The sequence below is a fragment of the Somniosus microcephalus genome, chromosome 17 (genome assembly GCF_052327205.1).
Source record: "Somniosus microcephalus isolate GS21.2 chromosome 17, FLI_Smic_1.0, whole genome shotgun sequence".
NCBI classification, from domain to species: Eukaryota; Metazoa; Chordata; class Chondrichthyes; order Squaliformes; family Somniosidae; genus Somniosus; species Somniosus microcephalus.
In genome coordinates, this window is record NC_141003.1 from 9009431 (window position 1) to 9029744 (window position 20314).

At 46.4% G+C, this 20314-nt stretch overlaps 1 protein-coding gene across 4 annotated transcripts in view; it reads left to right on the top strand.

Annotated features, from left to right (window-relative positions):
- cfap54 (cilia and flagella associated 54) overlaps positions 1-20314 on the top strand; it is an 859633-nt gene that overhangs the window by 112854 nt on the left and 726465 nt on the right. For all 4 annotated transcript variants that reach the window (XM_086009903.1, XM_086009902.1, XM_086009901.1 and 1 more), the window contains 4 exons: positions 5110-5238; positions 6263-6431; positions 18431-18505; positions 19191-19312. In XM_086009903.1, coding sequence (XP_085866029.1) covers positions 5110-5238; positions 6263-6431; positions 18431-18505; positions 19191-19312 — 495 coding nt within the window. The remainder of the gene's footprint in view (positions 1-5109; positions 5239-6262; positions 6432-18430; positions 18506-19190; positions 19313-20314) is intronic.

The following is a 20314-nucleotide window of genomic DNA, read 5'->3' on the forward strand; positions in this document are numbered from 1 at the left end:
CACAGCGCGGGCCATCGATCGCGATCGGGAGATAAGGGCTTTGGAGTGCGAGGCGCAGCCGGGCCATCGATCGCAAGCACTGATAAGGGCCGGGCCGCTTTCAAGTGCGAGGCGCAGCCGGGCCATCGATCGCATCCGCTGATAAGGGCCGCACTCGGGCGATCGCGGCGAAGATAAGGGCCGCACTCGGGGGCTGAAGGGAGACGGCGTCGGGGGACGGGTGAAGACCGCCAAGCGCGGGAAAACCGCCATTTTGTGGGCGGAGGACGACGGCAAGAGCGGGAAGCCGCCATCTTTGATAACAAGTAAAGAAAATAAAATCTGAGAAATTGCAAATCTACAATGCCTAAACACGGGAATATTAGCACCTTTGATAGTGACCTCGAAGATTGGGCCATATATGTTGAAAGAGTAAAAAATTATTGTAAGGCCAATAAAATTCGTGACCAAGATAAAGCTCTAACATTATTAAATTTAATGGGTGCGAAGACATACGGGCAATTGAAACACCTGTTATCACCAGATGAACCGGCGGATAAGACGTTCGATGAGATTGTTACTGTCCTGAAAGATCATCTAAACCCCACGCCGCTGATGCTAGTGGAACGATTTAAATTTTACGACAGAAGGCAGCTACAGCATGAAAGCAATGCTGAATATTTGCTGGAATTGCGTAAATTAGCGAAATATTGCCAGTTTGGAACGGGACTGACAGATGCACTATGAGACAAATTTGTGTGTGGTTTATTTAAACAGGATACACAAAAGTGACTGCTCGAGGAGAATGAGCTGACGCTTGAGAAGGTGGTCACTATGGCAGCAGCACACGAAGCCGCAGCGAGAGGCACGGCAGTAATGCAGCTACGGTCACCGGAGCTCAGTGCACACAAATTGGGTGGGAGTTCTGGCAAATGTTATCGTTGTGGAAAGACAACGCATGATCAGAACCAGTGTTGGTTTAAAAACCAAGAATGTAGAACTTGTGGTAGGCTTGGACACATAGCTAGAGTATGCAGGTCAGGGAAGAAGACCAGCAACAAGAAGTCACCGCAAGGAAAATACGCAAAAGTACACAAGGTGGCCGAACAGGAGTCCGATTCAGACGCTAGCAGTAATGAACTGGCTGGCTTAAGCAGTATTGAACTGGCTAGCTTAAGGGTACTCAACGTTGGTAAGGGTGCAGACCTCCAGACAATTTGGGTTACTCTTCAGGTAGAAGGAGTCCAAGTAAAAATGGAATTGGACACTGGATCGGCATTGTCGGTCATGAATAAGAAAGATTACAGAAGGTTATTCCAACATATTCCCCTACAGGATACGGAGATTATATTGACAACCTACACGGGGCAGAGAGTGTACCCCATCGGGACAATAAAGGTTGCAGTGGCCAACAAGGGCGAAGGAAGTCAAATAATGGACTTATATGTGCTACCGGAGGGAGGTCCACCACTACTAGGCCGGGAGTGGTTTAGAAACAAATATGGACTGGCATTCGCTAAAAGCCATAAAGAGTGAGAACTCGGTGCAGATAATCAGCCCAGACTCTAGAACTGATGATGGTAAGACCAACCCATGTGCAAAAGACAAAGTTTCAGCACAGAATTCCACTGAGCAACAACAACATAGTTTAACAGAGAATTCTGAGTCTGTCAAGTCTACTGATATGCACATTCTTGAGGGACACTGGGCTCGAACTCAACTCCATTTCAAACTACAACAGCAATTAGAACAAATGATTCGCCGTTTTGAGCAAGAGATGAATGAAATAAAAAAGTTCTTTGTTACAGAGTGGGAGAATCTGGAAAGGCAACAGAAGCAACTGATGGAGAAAATGGAGCAGGAGCACACCAACCATCTGCGCGAGGAGGCCGAACGAATCAAAGCTGATTCAGGTTCTGAAGGTGCGTGCCATAATCTGGTGTCAGAAGAGTTAACGGTCAGCCAACTCCTTCATATGCTGAGGGACAAGACTCTGAAATGGGAAAAACTTGAACATGAGCTGTGATCTTCAAAGGAAAAGGGTTCGGAGCTCTCAAAAGTCATTGAGATGGCTGATGTGACGACACAGACTGAAACGACTGCAACAGAGCAGCCATTGGATGCCAAAAGTACGCTGACTCATGTCAATGTAGAACAACAGACCGCTGAAACAGCTGCTCCGGTAGAGGGATTGCATAGTCCGATCAATCAATCTCCAAAGGAAGTTGAAGTATTAAAATCACAAATGAGGTCACTAGTAAACGACTTGCTGAAAGCCCAGAAAAAGCTGGATGCAGAGGTACACATGAAGAAGTCTCTTCAGGAAAGATGTCTGGATTTGGAACAAGAGCTGGCTAACGTCCAGCTGGGTATGGAGGAAATAGACGACCCTCTCACTGGTCTAGCTCAGGACGACACCGAATATTACCATGACCTGGTGGACGACACCGAATATTACGATGTCCTGTCCTGCCCAGCTTGTAACTTCGACTCCCAAAGTGCAGAAATCATGGAGGAGCACCAAAAGTCTACGGAACATCGGGAGAAGCTGGCTCTACGACGGAAACAGGAGGAAGAGAAGGAGGAACTGCGCATGCAGCTGGCAGCTGTGGCAGCTGACAATGGAGCCCAGAGAGTCTCCAAGAAGCAGAAAAGGAAAAGTAAAAACAGAAGATGACCCATCTGAACCATTATCACCTCTACCAGATCACACACGTGGTCCCTCCGAACGGAGCCAAATCAGTTTGGAAGTTCAAGCTGTTAAATCCATGAAAGGACTATTGAATGAGTAACGTGAACCGACTACACCACAGAGATTGAATCTGTGAACTGTTTTCCGCAGAGACTGAATCTGTGATATGTTACGTTAAACATGAAGTTATATATGTATATATGTTATTACGTTATGTTAAATGGGGGGGATGACTATAAAGCTAAGAAGGGAGGAGTGTTGTGTATGTAACCTGTTCCACCTTAAGAGAGCTTAAGCCTGTTCCACCTTAAGAGACGTACTACTTTCTCAGGCTGCTGTAGACGTAATACCGGGGGTGAACACACCGGTATATAAGCACTGTGCAGTAATCTTGTATTCAGTATAGTCCCTACCTCCAACCAGTAAAGATCTGTTTTTATTGTTACTCATTAGTCTGTGTCTTAATTAACTAAATAATTCACAGACTTAACAGATTCGATAGGGTAGATACAAAGAAACAGTTTCCTCTTATGGGGGAATCCAGAACAAGGGCCACAATCTTAAAATTAGAGCGAGGTCATTTCGGAGTGAAAACAGGAAACACGTTTTCACACAAAAGGTAGTGGAAATCTGATACTCGCTCCTCTAAAAGGCTGTAGATGCGAGGTCAATTCAAATGCTCAAGACTGAGATTGATAGATTTGTTTATTAGGTCAGGGTATCCAGGTATATGAAGCAATATCGGGTAATGGAGTTGAGTCACGGATCAGCCATGATCCAATTGAATGGTGGAACAGGCTCGAGGAGCTGAATGGCATAATCTTGTTTCTATGTAATGGGCCATCATGTCCGAGTTCCTCACCATCAGCAATGTAGGGGTCATCATTGACCCGAAGCTTAACTGGACCGGCAATATTAACACCATGGCACCAAGAGCAGAACAAAGGCTGACTACTCTGTGATGAATGACTCACCATCTGGTCCTTCAAAACCTGGTGGCTGCCAGTGTAAGATCGAGTGACAGTGTTTCTTCATCTTCACTGTCTACTTCCTCTTCCTCCACTGGCTGGGTCGTTCTTGGGTATCTGAAATGAAAAAGGGACAAAGGTTGGGTTGTGGTGTGGGGAGAGGAGAAAGTAAGAACTGCGTGCTTACACCCTCTGCAGGCTCTCAGTCAGAAGAGATTGAGGGATGAGGGAGAAGTGGGATGAGATGGAGGATTAGGTATGTGGATACCCTCATCATCAATCACTTCACCAGTGGTCAGAGCCTCAGTGGTGCCCCTTCCCACGATGGCCAGCACTGTCTCCTCCATGATTGTTAAGAGATGCAGGTGTGATTGTCTTCCTCCAGTTCTTAGTTGCTGCCTGCTGTTATGCGCCACCTTCTCCTGCAAGAAAGAGGGAGGTGTGTCATGCAGTATGTTTGGGTGATGTGGCTGTCATGGTTGAATAGCTGCCAGTGTGTGCGAGCTGTGAGTTGTGGGTGCGAGGCTTTCAACAGTGTTAAGTGTGTGAGGGTGAGGTAAAGCATAAGAATTGCTCTGTTGAGTACTGATTGATAGATATTGTTGGTAGGTGAGTGATGGGGGTGTAGCGAATTGAGCAGTGCATGAGGCTAGTGGTGCAGTTGGTACAATATGTAATTTGAATAAGAAGTCACTCACCTTGACAACTCGTGAGATCATTAAATGTCTTCCTCTACTGCATCCTTGTTCAACGAGCAACATTGACATCTGACATCCGCTGCTATTTCTTCCCACTGCCTCCTGAGCATGTGATGGAGGGCTTCCTGCCCCCATGCAGATACAGAACATCTCTCCTTTTCACATCTTCCACAAAGGCCTCAAGCCCATTATCAGAAAATCTTGGTGCACAGTCTCTACCATGTTCAGGCATTCTTTGACAGCACAGATTCAGCTCACAAAGGACTCCGACCACTTCCTGCAGCCACAATGCACCTCCCCTTTCAGAGGTGCAGGCTGCCTTTAAGTAGCGCTAGGCACTCACGATATCGGGCCCCTTGCTGATGCACGCAGCCAATGAACAGCGGGGGTAGCGCTGGCTGCACGCAGCAATCATTTAAAACAGCAGACCACGCGAATGTAACATACTGACTGCATTGCAGTGTGCGGTCGTGGGTTATTCAAGCACCATGATCTCTTCACCTGTTTCAGGTCATATCCAAGTTTTCCCCCACTGTTTTTCTGATTTGCTGGACTTTCTCAATTAAGACAGAGGTTTTCTGATCATGAACATTTTTGTTTTATTTTTGATCTTAAAAAATCCCGAAAAGCTTGCAGCTGATTTCAACCAATTTTTCTTCTTTATTGCAAATTCTGGAAAAAATCTAAAACCTGAAAATCAGAATTTATTAAAGTTTCCTACTTAAAGGGAATCACAAAGGTGTGATTGGTATGTACTGTACTTTCTTTTCAGAAACACCCAGCTGAACAACTTGGTATTGCATGTAAAATGCTCGAGAAGGCACTGGATAGCATGGCTGCAGCTCGCTCAGCAGCTACTTCACCAGATGAAAGCTCGTTGGTTGACAATAGCCATATAAAGGTAAGAAAAGCTATTCATTGACTTGGATCAAGAGTGCTTTTAGCAGGTCAGCCAAGGAGATGGCATCTATTAGATAAGGTTACTGTATAGACCGTCTACCTTCTCAAACTATTGAGGATACCATCGATGGGTGTGAATTCAAGGTGAATTTTAAGGGCCAATTTTAACCCTCCTCACTTGGTGGAAACCGGGCGACAGACAATTAAAATGACCTCGACGACTTACCCACACCGATCCTGCTCCCTTCCCGAGGGCTGCAAAGTAAACCTGCTCTTTTGAGCAGGCGAGTGGGACACCTGCCGGATGGCCGCGAGGTCCTTCTCTAAAGATGCATATGGGGCTCCGATGACATCCTTGGGGCCCGACTGCAATTTTAACCCGAGGCTTGTGCGGTGAAGCCATTGCAGTTTCCCTGCTAGACCAACCTGGCAGCTAGCAGATCTGAGGTCAGAACCGGCCCAGGAAGATGAGTTAATCATTTTCTTTGTTTGTGGGCCAGGAGGAGCAAGAGTGTTCCCTCTCTCTGGACCGCAAGGCCCTCTCGATTCCCCTCCCAACCACTAAGCTGAGTGCCAGGGACCGTTACTTCGGGTCCCTGGTGGCGCCCGTGTCCCGCCTGAAATTCCACTCCCACCCACCAGCCAACTGGCGCTTCCCGCCAGGTTCGGGCGGTAGACTGACAGGGCCAAGACAGATGAGGCCCGGGAGTTAAAATCTTGCAGCCATAAGCCAGGTAGTACGCTGTCCACCTTGGCCTCTCGCCGCACAACTTCCATCATTGGGGCTTTGGTGTCAGGGAAGTAAAATGAATACAGTAGCTCTGAGTCTGGGTGCCAAAAGGTCGCATGCACTGGGAATAGAGACGACAGGGCTGGGAATGTATTCCTGACCTTTGCACCTGGGGATTGGGCATTTCCCCAAGGGCAAAGATCAAGAAAATCATCCCCAAAGCATTTTTATTTCCTATTCCTTGTTTGACCTTTATTACACTGTTCAATTTGTTTTGTCTTTGTTACTGTTACAGGTGCCTATTCACCAGTCAACCAGCAATTCAGATCCACAAGAACGAGATGAAGTGCCACGAGAAGATTCTTACAAAGCAACAGCTGTCCACAGTCTTATCATGGATTTACATCTGGAGCTTATTCAGGTTTATTACAGAGTGGCATTTAAACTTCTCAAAATAAATCTTGGTTAGTCATCATACCTCTTACAACTCTGTAAACCTTCAAGTATTTAATAGAATATTATAATAATTAAAATGATACCTTTTGTAAAATTTAAAATTATATATGAGAAAATAACTTTTTTTTTGTCAGGAAATAACAATTCTTGTGATAATATAAATCCCTTAATTTTCTCTCCAGTTCTTGCAGCTGTCAGCTGAGAGTGGGTGAGGTGACCTGTTTTCAGCCACCTACCAATGTTGCTTTTAACTGGCAGCCTGCTTATTCTCCTTCTCTCTCTTTGTGGAAGGGATCTCCATTCAGTAGCACAACTGAGGTCAGCAACTCTGCTAAGTGGACATTTCCTCTGTTGTGGCATGTTGGTTGACTATTTTGCTGTGACACTTTACTCCTTACATAAAATCTGTTAATATGCTATAAAATCCACTTTTGCTTCTTAGTGAAAGTAGTTAATATATTTGAATGCTTGACTGCTCCCAGTTATTTTCCTACTCCCTGTGTTTTGGTGACATTTCCCTGTCAGTCCAATATAATGGGCTGTTTTATTTTGGTTGCATTTTTAATGAAGCATTTCTGGACTTGAACCTCCAAATGGATAGAGGGGTCCAGAAGAAAGAGTATAAGTAAAAGACTTTAAACTTCATCTTTAGGGGAAAAGGGTTTAGAAAAAAAAAGAGTAGGTTGAATGTGGCAACGAAAAAAGATTGAAGTTTGAAAAGCAATCAGAAAGGAATGGAAAAAGTAAAGGGAAACAGAGACAGCGATGAGCAGAATTGAAGTGTCAACATAAACTTTAATTAAAAAAAAAATTAAACAAAAGACTAATAAAGCTACTCCTGATATTACAGTGGCTTTACTTCTGTATAGTAGTGTTTAAAGTAGTTTTTAAAATTCATTCATGGGATGTGGGCGTCACCGTCAAGGCAAGCATTTATTGCCATCCCTAATTGCCTTCGAGAAGGCGGTGGTGAGCCTCCTTCTTGAACCGCTGCAGTTCGTGTGGTGAAGGTACTCCCACAGTGCTGTTAGGGAGGGAGTTCCAGGATTTTGACCCAGCAACGATGAAGGAACGGCGATATATTTCTAAGTGAGGATGGTGTGTAACTTGGAGGGGAACTTGTAGGTGGTGCTGTTCCCATGTGCCTGCTGCCCTTGTCCTGCTAGGTGGTATAGGTCACACATTTGCGAGGTGCTGTCAAAGAAGCCTTGGCACATCTTGTACACACTGCAGCCACAGTGCAGGGAGTGAATGTTTAAGGTGGTTGATGGGGTGCTAATCAAGCGGGCTGCCTTGTCCTGGATAGTCATAGAGTCATAACGGCACAGAAGGAGGCCATTCGGCCCATTGAGTCCGTGCCAGCTCTCTGTAGAGCAATCCAGTCAGTCCCATTCCCCCGCTCTATCCCTGTAGCCCTGCAAGTTTATTTCCTTCAAGTGCCTATCCAGTTTCCCCTTGAAAACATTGAGTGTCTCCACTTCCACCACTTCTGTCAGCAGCGAATTCCAGGTCATTACCACTTGCTGTGTAAAAAAGGTTTTCCTCAGTCTCCCCTGTATCTCTTGCCCAAAACCTTAAATCTGTATCCCCTAGTCCTTGTACCATTAACTAGTGGGAACAGCCTTTTCCCGTCTAGCCTATTCAAACCCTTCATTAGCCGAGGCATAGAATATAAGAGCAGGGAGGTTATGATGGAGCTGTACAAAACGCTGGTTAGGCCACAGCTGGAATACTGTGTGCCATTCTGGTCGCCACACTATAGGAAGGATGCTTTGGAGAGGGTGCAGAGGAGATTCACCAGGATGTTACCTGGGCTGGAGCGCTTCAGCTATGAAGAAAGACTGGACAGGCTGGGGTTGTTTTCCTTGGAGCAGAGAAGGCTGAGGGGGGACCTGATTGAGGTGTACAAAATAATGAGGGGCATAGATAGGGTAGATAGAAAGGAACTTTTCCCCTTAGTAGAGGGGTCAATAACAAGGGGGCATAGATTCAAGGTAAGGGGCAGGAGGTTTAGAGGGGATTTAAGGAAGAACTTTTTCACCCAGAGGGTGGTTGGAATCTGGAACTCACCGCCTGAAAGGGTGGTAGAGGCAGGAACCCTCACAACATTCAAGAAGCATTTGGATGAGCACTTGAAACGCCATAGCATACAAGGCTATGGACCAAATGCTGGAAAATGGGATTAGATTAGACAGGGCTTGATGGCCGGCGTGGACGCGATGGGCCGAAGGGCCTCTTTCCGTGCTGTATAACTCTATGACTCTATGGCCTAGAAATTCGGTGGGATGCACCACCAGTTAGCGCCTAAAGAGGGCACTCAGTGGCTTTAGCGCCACTGGCCGCGCCTCCCGCGATATTTAGCTGGGGCACTAATGGCGGCGTTAACCTGTTGCGCTGCGCTGCCTCCGATGATGTCATCGGTGTGCGCAGCGCCCCACTACCGCCCCGCTCTCGATATTTGGCATCGACCGCCTCTGTAGCGCCGTTCGCAAATGGCGCCCAGTTCACAGGGCCTTCCTGTGGCGGCAGTGGCGCAAATTAAGGTGGAGGTGCGGGACGGCCATTTTTTTCAGCAGCCGCCTGCCAGCACCTCCGTCCCCGGCCTCCTGATCGCCCCCCGCGGCATTGCCGGCTGTTTTCCGAGAGCCCGGCACTTCTCCTTGGTGCCGGGCTCTTTTGCCGGCACTCGCGATCTCTGATCGCGCTGGTGCAGGCCCCTCCCCCTTAAGAATGGGAGGAAGGCCTGCAGTACCGCAGCGCGCCACACGCTGCGGCACGTTGCGCTGCGATATTCAGTTTCAGTGCCCTAAGAGGGGCGCGGAGTGCCTCGAGCCTCGCCCCGTGTCCTCCTTGGGGCGCTCAAGCTGAATTTCCGGCGGTCGCTACTGCTCCAAACGCTGCGCTAAATCCGGCGCCCAGGCGAGCTTGGCGCCCGTTTGCGGCTCCACCCAATTTCTCCCCCTGACTCTATAATCTTGTACACTTCATCAAACCGCGCATCAACCTCCCTGCCACCTTCAACGATTTGTGCACATATGTCCCCAGGTCTCTCTGTTCATGCATCCCCTTTAGAATTGTATCCTTTAGTTTATATGTCCTCTCCTTGTTTTTCCTACCAAAATGTATCACTTCGCACTTTTCTACGTTAAATTTCATCTGCCACGTGTCCACCCATTCCACCAGCCTGTCTGTGTCCTCTTGAAGTCTGTCACTATCCTCCTCACTGTTTACTATACTTCCAAGTTTTGTGTCATCTGTAAATTTTGAAATTGTGCCCTGTACACCCAAGTCCAAGAAAAGCAGTGGTCCTCGTACCGGATTATTGTTTCTAAAAGCTTCCCCCACTGCCGAGGTTAAACTGACTGATCCGTAGTCGCTGGGTTTATCCTTGCACCCTTTCTTGAACAAGGGTGCAATATTTGCAATTCTCCAGTCCTCTGGCACCATCCCCGTATCTAAGGAGGATTGGAAGATTATGGCCAGTACCTCCGCAATTTCCGCCTTTACTTCTCTCAGCATCCTAGGATGCATCCATCCGGTCCTGGTGACTTATGTACTTTAAGTGTAGCCAGCCTTTACCTCCTCTTATCAATTTTTATCCCATCCAGTGTCTCAACTACCTCCTCTTTCATTATGACTTTGGCAGCATCTTCCTCCTTGAAAAGACAGATGCAAAGTACTGATTTAGTACCTCAGCCATGCCCTCTTCCTCCATGCGTAGGTCTCCTTTTTGGTCCCTAATCAGCCCCACCCCTCCTCTTACTGCCCGTTTACTATTTATATGCCTATAGAAGATTTTTGGATTTCCTTTTATGTTAGCTGCCAGTCTATTCTCCTACTCTCTCTTTGCCCCTCTTATTTCCTTTTTCACTTCCCCTCTGAACTTTCTATATTCAGCCTGCTTCTCACTTGTATTTTCATCCTGACATCTGTCCTATGCCCCCTTTTTCTGCTTCATCTTACCCTCTAACTCTTTTGTCATCCAGGGTGCTCTGGCTTTGGTTGCCATGCCTTTCCCCCTCGTGGGAATGTACCTCAGCTGTACCGAACCATTTCCTCTTTACAGGCAGCCCATCGTTCGATTACGGTTTTGCCTGCCAATCTTTGATTCCAATTTATCCGGGCCAGATCTGTTCTCAACCCACTGAAATTGGCCCTTCAATTAAGTATTTTTACTCTAGATTGCTCCTTGTTCTTTTCCATAGCTAATCTAAACCTTCTGATACTATGATCGCTGTTTCCTAAATGTTCCCCTACTGACACTTGCTCCACTTCATTCCCGAGAACCAGATCCAGCAATGCCTCCTTCCTCGTTGGGCTGAAAACGTACTGATCAAGAAAGTTCTCCTAAACACACTTCAGAAATTCTTCCCCCTATCTGCCCTTTAAATTATTACTATCCCAGTCTATAAGAGGATAATTGAAGTCCCCCACTATCACTCCTCTATAGTTCTTGCACCTCACTGTAATTTCCCTGCAAATTTGCTCTTCTATATCCTTCCCACTAGTTGGTGGCCTATAGAATACACCTTTTAGTGTAATTGCACCTCGATTGTTTCTTTACTCTAACCAAATAGATTCTGTCCATGACTCCTCCAGGACAACCTCTCTCTCCAACACTGTAATATTCTCCTTAATCAATACTGCCACACCACCTCCTTTCTTTACTTCCCTATCTTTCCTGAACACGTTATACCCAGGAATATACCTTGTTTCTCCTTTCTAATGCTACATCCTGGTGGCCATTCCCCTGCCAAATTAGTTTAAATCCTTCCCCATCAGCACTAGCAAACCCTCCTGTGAGGACATTGGTCCCGGCTCTGTTGAGGTGCAACCTGTCTGGTCTGTACAGGTTCCACCTCCCCCAGAACCGGTCCCAATGTCCCAGGAATCTAAAGCCCTCCTTCCTGCACCATCTCTCCAGCCCCGCATTCATCTGCTCTATCCTCCTATTTTTATACTCACTAGCTCGTGGCACCAGGAGTAATCCGGAGATTACTACCTTTGAGGTCCTGCTTTTTTAATCTCTTCCCTAGTTCCCTAAAATCTGCCTGCAGGACCTCATCCTTCTTTCTACCTATGTCGTTGATATGAACCACGACCTCTGGCTGCTCACCCTCCCCTCTCAGAATGTTCTGCAGCCGCTCAGCGACATCCTTGACCCTGGCACCAGGGAGACAGCATACCATCCTGGAATCACCTCTGCATCCGCAGAAACTCCTGTCTGTTCCCCTAACTATTGAATCTCCTATCACTATTGCTTTCCCGGTCTTCCTCCTCGTCCCTTGTACAGCTGAGCCACCCGTGGTGTCATGGACTTGGCTCTGGCTGTACTCCCCAGAGGAACCATCGCCTTCAGCTGAATACTGGTTAGAGATTGAGATGCACTCGGGACTCCTTCATGACGTGCCTGGTCCTCCTCTTCTGTCTGGCGGTCACATATTCCCTCTCTGCCTGCACACTCTTAGGCTGCAGGGTGACCACCTCCTGAAATGTGCTATTCACATAGCTAGCTCTCAGCCTCACGGATGCACTGCAGTGATGCCAGCTGCTGCTTAATCTCTGAAACCTGGAGCTTGAGCTCCTCCAGCTGACGACACTTCCTACACATGTGGTTGTCCAGGACACGGGAAGCATCCTGGAGTTCCCACATGGCACAAGATGTGCATTCCACAGGACTGAGGTGCCGTGCCATGCCTCTATTTAATAGACTAATAACTAACTTAACGGAAATAAACTCAAGACTTAAAAAAACAAGTCACCAGCTACTCGGCAATTTTTTTTTCTTTTCAGCTCCTTCCCTTGTGCTGACGTCACTAACCTCGCTCCCTGATCGTCGCACTCCCTCCGGGTGCTGGTCTCCCAGGCCTACCTTTATCTCCGGCTGCTTCTTTCACTCTCTCCTCCTTCCCCCTGTGCTCCGAATTCCCACTCTCTCCAAATTCCCAACCTTAGCACTCTGTTTAGAAGCACTCCATTTAGGATCACTCTGTGAAGACCGCTCTCTGAGGAGTTGCGAATGGAACTGAACACTGCAATCATCAGTGAACATCCCCACTTCTGACCTTATGATGGAGGGAAGGTCATTGATGAAGCAGCTGAAGATGGTTGGGCCTAGGACACTGCCCCGAGGAACTCCTGCAGCAATGTCCTGGGGCTGAGATGATTGCTACATAGATACATAGAAGATAGGAGCAGGAGTAGGCCATTCGGCCCCTCGAGCCTGTTCCGCCATTTAATGAGATCATGGCTGATCATCCAAATTCAGTACCCTGTCCCTGCTTTCTCCCCATATCCCTTGATCCCTTTAGCCTTAAGAAATATATCTTCTTGAATATATTTAATGAATTGGCCTCAACTGCCTTCTGTGGTAGAGAATTCCACAGGTTCACCACTCTCTGGGTGAAGAAATTCCTCCTCATCTCAGTCCTAAATGGCTTACCCCTTATCCTTAGACTGTGACCCCTGGTTCTGGACACCCCCGCCATCGGGAACATCCTTCCTGCATCTAGTCTGTCTAGTCCTGTTAGAATTTTATAAGTTTCAATGAGATCCCCTCTCATTCTTCTAATCTCTAGCGAATATCAGCCTAATCGACCCAATCTCTCCTCATACGTCATTCCTGCCATCCCAGGTATCAGTCTGGTGAATCTTCGCTGCACTCTCTCCATGGCAAGAACATCCTTCCTCAGATAAGGCAACCAAAACTGCACACAATACTCAAGGTGTGGTCTCACCAAGGCCCTGTACAACTGCAGCAAGACATCCTTGCTCCTGTACTCGAATCCTCTCGCCATGAAGGCCAACATACCATTTGCCTTCTTAACTGCCTGCAGTACCTGCATGGTTACCTTCAGTGACTGGTGCACAAGGACACCAGGTCACGTTGCAATTCCCCTTCTCCCAATCTATTGCCGTTCAGATAATAATCTGCCTTCCTGTTTTTGCCACCAAAGTGGATAACCTCGCATTTATCCACATTATACTGCATTTGCCATGCATCTGCCCAATCACCCAACCTGTCCAAATCATACTAGAGTTTCTCTGCATCCTCCTCACAGCACACACGCTCTCTAACATTCACAAACATCTTCCTTTGTGCTAGGATTGACTCCAGCCAGTGGAGAGTTTTCCCCCTGATTCCCAATGACCTCAATTTTACTAGGGCTCCTTGAATGTCTTGATGTCAAGGACAGTCATCTCTCACCTCACTCTGGAATTCAGCTCTTTTGTCCATGTTTGGACCAAGGCTGTAATGAGGTCTGGAGCCGAGTAGTTTGGCGGAACCCAAACTCAGCATTGGCGAGCAGGTTACTGGTGAGTAAGTGCCGCTTAATAGCACTGCCAATGACCCCTTCCATCACTGCTGATGATTGACAGTAGGCTGATTGGGTGGTAATTGGCTGGATTGGATTCGTCTGCTTTTTACGGACAGGACATACCTGGCAATTTTCTTATTTGTCGGGTAAATGCCAATGTTGTAGCTGTTTGGAATGTGAGAACTTACAAACAGTCTGACCAGAGCAGATAATCATTTCCCTGAACTTGTCCATTACTCCCTCCCTCTGCATACACATCAATCTAATGGCCAAAATACTGGACACACAACTTTTCCAGGCCTTTTCAAGATTGCTCTTAAGCCAATTGTGGTTCTCAGTTGGAATTGGAGGCAATCTATTGACATGGGTAGGGACTTGTTTAGGAGGTGGGTGATAGAGAGTAGGGATAATGGTACTCAAATTGGCAGGATGTGACTAGTGGTATCCCCCAGGGAACTGTACTCAGGCCTCGGCTTTCCACTATATTTATAACTGACTTAGATGAAGGAATAGAAGGCAGTATATCCAAGTTTGCTGATGGCACTAAGTTAACTGGCGCAGTATATAGTATAGATGGGCGCAGAAAGTTGCAAAGGGACATTGATAGATTAAGTGAGTTGCTAAAACTGTGACAGATGGAGTTCAACGTGGGGAAGTGTGAGGTCATCCACTTTGGATCTGAGAAACATAGATCAGAGTATTTTCTAAATGGTGAGAAGTTTGGAACTGTGGAGGAGCAGAGAGATTTGTGGTACAGAAATCACTAAAAGCTAGTGGACAGGTGCAAAAAATAATGAAAAAAGCTAATGGAATGTCAGCCTTTATCTCAAGGTTGTTGGAATACATAAGAGTGGAAGTTGTGATACAGTTATATAAAGCTTTGGCTAGACCCCGTTTAGACTATTGCATTAGTTCTGGGCACTGTGCCTCAGGCAGGATATATTGGCCTTGGAGCGGGTGCAGCATAGATTCGTAGACTAAGCTTGTATTCCCTTGAGTATAGACGATTAAAGGATGATCTAATTGAGGTGTTTAAGATGATTAAAGGAGTTGATGAGGTAGATAGAGAGAACCTATTTCCTCAGGTGGGGGAGTCTGGACAAGGGGCATAACCCGAAAATTAGAGCTGGGCCATTCATGGTGATGTCAGGAAGCACTTCTTCACATAAAGGGTAGTAGAAATCTGGAACACTCTCTCCCAAAAAGCTGTTGAGGCTGGGTCAATTGAAAATGTTAAAACTGAGATTGATAGATTTTTGTTAGACAAGGGCATAAGGGATACGGAACCAAGGCGGGTATAAGGGATACGGAACCAAGGCGGGCCAAACTTCCTCGAAGGTTCCCCCCTGCCCTAGCCCTGAACTCGCATTTTTCTCTAGCTTCTCTCCTATCTTAACTCATGCCCTCTCCGAGCTCACCTTGTCCATCAGTCCCACCTCCTGCTCCCCTTACCCTACAGTGTCAGCTGTGGCTCAGTTAGTAGCACACTTGCCTCTGAGTCAGAAGGTTGTGGGTTTATTCCAGGGACTTGAGCACATAAAAAATCTAGGCTGCCACTCCAGTGCAGTGCTGAGGGAGTGCTGCACTGTCGGAGGTGCTGTCTTTCGGATGAGACGTTAAACCGAGGCCATGTCTGCTCTCTCAGGTGGACGTAAAAGATCCCGTGGCACTATTTTGAAGAAGAGCAGGGGAGTTATCCCCAGTGTCCTGGCCAATATTTATCCCTCAAGCAACATAACAAAAACAGATTATCTGATCATTATCACATTGCTGTTTGTGGGACCTTGCTGTGCGCAAATTGGCTGCCGCATTTCCCACATTACAACAGTGACTCCACTTCTAAAAGTACTTCATTGGTTGTAAAGCGCTTTGAGATGTTCGGTGGTCGTGAAAGGCGCTATATAAATACAAGTCTTTTTTTTAAATTCCCACTAAACTGCTGACCACCCAACTTTCCTTCCTGGATCCCATGATAGCTGATATTGTTAATGGTTCTCTCTCCTCAGGTACTGTTCCCTTCTGCTTCAAATCTGCCATCTTCACCTCTCTCCTCAAAAAAACAACCCTTTACCCCTCCGTCCTTGCAAACAACCGTCCCATCTACCAACCTCCCTTTCCTCTCCAAAGTCCTTGAACATGTTGTCGCCTCCCATGTCCTCTTTCCCGGAACTCCATGTTTTAATCTGTTCAATCAAGTTTCTTACCCTGCCACAGTACCTAAACGGCTCTTATCAAAGTCACAAATGACATCCTATGTGACTGCGACCATGGTAAACTATCCCTCCTCATCCTTCTTGACTTGTCTGCAGCCTTTGACACAGTTGACCACACCATCCTCTTCCAATGCCTCTCCATCTTTGTTCTGCGGGGTGGGACTGCACTCAGTCATAGCCAGAGAATGACCTGCAATGGGTTCTCCCCACTCCCGCACCCTTACCTCTGGTGTCCCCACTGATCTATTCTTGGCCCCCTCCTGTTTCTCATCTACATGCTGCCCTTCGGCGACATAATCCGAAAACATAGCATCAGTTTTCACATGTACGCTGATGACACCCAGCTCTACCTGACCACCACCTCTCTCGACCCCTCCATTAGTCAGACTGCTTGTCCGACATCCAATACTGGATGAGCAGAAATTTTCTCCCACTAAATATTGGGAAGAGTGAAGCCATTGTCTTCCATCCCTGTCACAAACTCCGTTCCCTAGCCACCAACTCCATTTCTCTCCCTGGCAATGGTCTGAGGCTGAAGCAGACTGTTCGCAACCTTGGTGTCATATTTGACCCCGAGATGAGTTCTGACCATATATCTGTGCCATCATTAAGACTGCCAATTTCCACCTCCGTAACATCGCCCGACTCCACCCCGCCTCAGCTCATCTGCTGCTGAAACCCTCATCCATGCCTTTGTCACCTCTAGACTTGACTATTCCAACGCACTCCCACTTTCTACCCTTCGTCATCCAAAACTCTGCTTCCCGTGTCCTAACACGCACCAAGTCCCGTTCACCCATCACTTTCTTGCGCTCGCTGACCTACATGGGTTCCAAGTTAAGCAATGCCTCGATTTAAAAATTCTCATCCTTGTTTTCAAATCCCTCCATGCCTCACCCCTCCCTATGTCTGTAATCTCCTCCAGCTCCGGCAGCACGGTGGCATAGTGGTTAGCACTGTTGCCTCACAGCGCCAGAGACCCGGGTTCGAATCTGGCCTCGGATGACTGTCTGTGTGGAGTTTGCACATTCTCCCCGTGTTTGCGTGGGTTTCCTCCGGGTGCTCCGGTTTCCTCCCACAGTCCAAAGATGTGCGGGTTAGGTTGATTGGCTATGATAAATTGACCCTTAGTGTTAGGGGGATTAAATACGTGGGGTTACGGGGATAGGGTGGGATATGTGTTGGTGTAGGGGTTATGGGGATCGGGTGGGATATGTGTCGGTGCAGGCTCGATGGGCCGAAATGGCCTCTATCTGCACTGTGGGGTTTCTGTGATTCTGTGAACCCTCCGAGCTATCTGTGCTCCTCCAATCTTGTCTCTTGAGCATCCCTGATATTAATTGCTCCACCATTGGCAGCCGTGCCTTCAGCTGCCAAGGCCCTAAGCTCTAGAATTCCTCCCTAAAGCCTCTCTACCACTCTTTCCTTCTTTAAGATGCTCCTTAAAATCTACCTCTTTGACTAAGCTTTTGGTCATCTGCCCTAGTATCTCCTTATGTGTCAAAATTAATTTGACAACACTCCTGTGAAGCACCTTGGGTTGTTTTACTATGTTAAAGGTGCTATATAAATACAAGTTATTGTTGTTGTTGTCGTTGGTAGGTGGAGTTGTGATACAGATCAGCCACGATCTAATTAAATGGCAGATCACGCTCAAGGGGCTGATGGCCTACTCCTGTTCCTATATTCCAGAATTACTGAGGCTGGTTGACTCACCAGTTACTTTTTCTTTGTGGGGGCCTGCTCTGGTTCTGCTTTGGTGCTTCTAACTATTGATACCAGTATCTTGGTCCAACACAGATTAGCATTGTTGGAGATACCATCTAAATCCTCATCCTTGTTTACAAATGCCTCCGTGATTTTGTTCCACTCGACTTCTGCAATCTTCTCCAGCCCTACATCCCTGGTCGTCTAACTCTTGTCTACTGTGTATCCCTCCTTGCTCCTCTGTAGCATCGATGGCAGATATTGCAGTCATCTTGCCCCCACACTCTGGAATTCGCTTCCTAAACCCTTCTGCTTTGCTACATCTTTCTGTACCTTCAAAAGCCTTCTTAAACCCTACTTCTTCAAAGACACTTTGGCCACTTCTATTTGCTTCCCTACTTCTCCTGTTTCGGTTTGACCCTGAATTGTGAAGCGGTTTGGGGCATTTTCTGTGTTAAAAGCACTACATAAAGGCAAGTTGTCCTTTAGGATGTCAATGTTCACAGTGTTGAAGAGAACATAAACTTTTACATATCTGGAAAAGAGGAGGCAGTACAGAGAGAAGAAATCAGAATAGTAAATGAAATTGGGTTGAGGCATGTACTTCAAGATTTGAAAATAGTCTGAACAGTGATGGGTGAGAATCCTAAATCACTGGCATAAAGCAGAGCTGATAAATCAATGTGTGTGGTATAAATCACAGGAAGTTAGTTGCTAATAAGTTACTAATGCCCTCAACTGTTCTTTTTAATTTTTTATTCACTGAAGAGTCGCTGAATTCCGAAAACAGCAGTCAAGAAAGCAGTGGTGCTGGTGAAAATTATGGCTTTACCATTTCAACAGGTAAATCCAAATGGAATAGTATGTAGAAATCAACAAACACAATTTGTATCGTAGTGTAATGAATGAAAATGTGGAGAAAAATGGATGGGAATTCAGATAAATTATTAGCGGATAGTATTCTTTTTATTAGTTCACAGAAATCACAGAAACCCCACAGTGCAGATAGAGGCCATTTCGGCCCATCGAGCCTGCACCGACACATATCCCACCCGATCCCCATAACCCCTACACCAACACATATCCCACCCTATCCCCATAACCCCACGTATTAAATCCCCCTAACACTAAGGGTCAATTTATCATAGCCAATCAACCTAACCCGCACATCTTTGGACTGTGGGAGGAAACCGGAGCACCCGGAGAAAACCCACGCAAACACGGGGAGAATGTGCAAACTCCACACAGACAGTCACCCGAGGCCGGATTCGAACCCGGGCCCCTGGCGCTGTGAGGCAACAGTGCTAACCACTATGCCACTGTTGCTTCTTTTTACTACGTAGATACCTGAATGCTAATTTTATAATACGATAGCCACTGTTTCTTTGTTTACCTTTTTACTATAGAATATGAGGAAGGTAAATTAAATACAATTCAGGATGTTTCTGAAATGTAGAAAAACTGGTTAGTGACTAGTTTGTAATGTTTTTAGATGTTGCGTAGTACCTTTTCATTTTTGTCCAATTAGAGGCAGACATTATTAAGAAAGTCAAGAAGAACTACGTGTTGAAGGCGATATTTCTGATGCAAAAAGTGATGTCACTGTACAGCAAAGAAGTGGACTGTGCTTCCAAAAATCGCCTTCTTGAGGTAATCACTGCTAATATACATAAAGCATTACTTAAAAACCCATCAGCTCTTTGTTGATTTATAAAACTGAAAGACATTCAGAAAATTTGATATCTATTTAGATGTTACCACAAACCCATGTCATTTTTGTAATATTCAGTTATTAAAATGTATTTTATTTTATTATTATTCATGAAGAATGGTGGTATAACTGTGATCAAAAAGCTTTTTTAGCTGAATTTACATACATTGTAAATGCTCCTTGTGCACAAACTGGCTGCGATAGTTTCCTTCAAAACAACAGTGACTACACTTCAAAAAAGCAGCTCATTGGCCGTGAAGCACTTTGGGACTTCCTGAGGATGTGAAAGATGCCATATGAATGCAGTTCTTTTTTCTTCTTTCTTAAATTTCAGTCAGGAAGCTGATGTAATATCACACTCTTTTAGCAAGCTAGCACAAATTATCCAAACTTTCTAAAAACATCTCAGGGGCGATTTTCCCCGGATACTTTAGGCACCGAAGAGTCTCCAAGGTGGCTAAGGTGGGATCTTAAGCTGAAACGCTGGTTTAGCCAGCGTTTGGTGCAAGATGGCATCTTGATAAAGGAGTTGAAGCTTGCGCTAGGAATGGCCACGCGGAGGATTGTTAAGCAGTTGATTGCCACTTAAATTGCCAGCTCGTGCTCATTAACAAGGCTGTACAGCATTTTGGTGGCTAGCGCTTGACCTAAAGCCCTATCCTAACACCGACCAGAAGATTGGTAGTAAACTAGTCATTGCAGAGCACTACTTAAAGGTATTTCACCTTTTACTGTTCATTTGCTGCTGGAGGTTTGAAGAGGACTTTTTAACCATATTGGGAGACTTTCTGGGACACTTTGTCAAGACTTCACCGACACTATGGGGGGTGATTTTGCTAACCCTGGGGAGGCAGGTAAGGAGGCGAGACTGCTGGGAAAATGGCAGAATCTGGGTGTGGGGACCGATCCCGCCCACAACCCGCCTCCGTGCCATCTCCCCA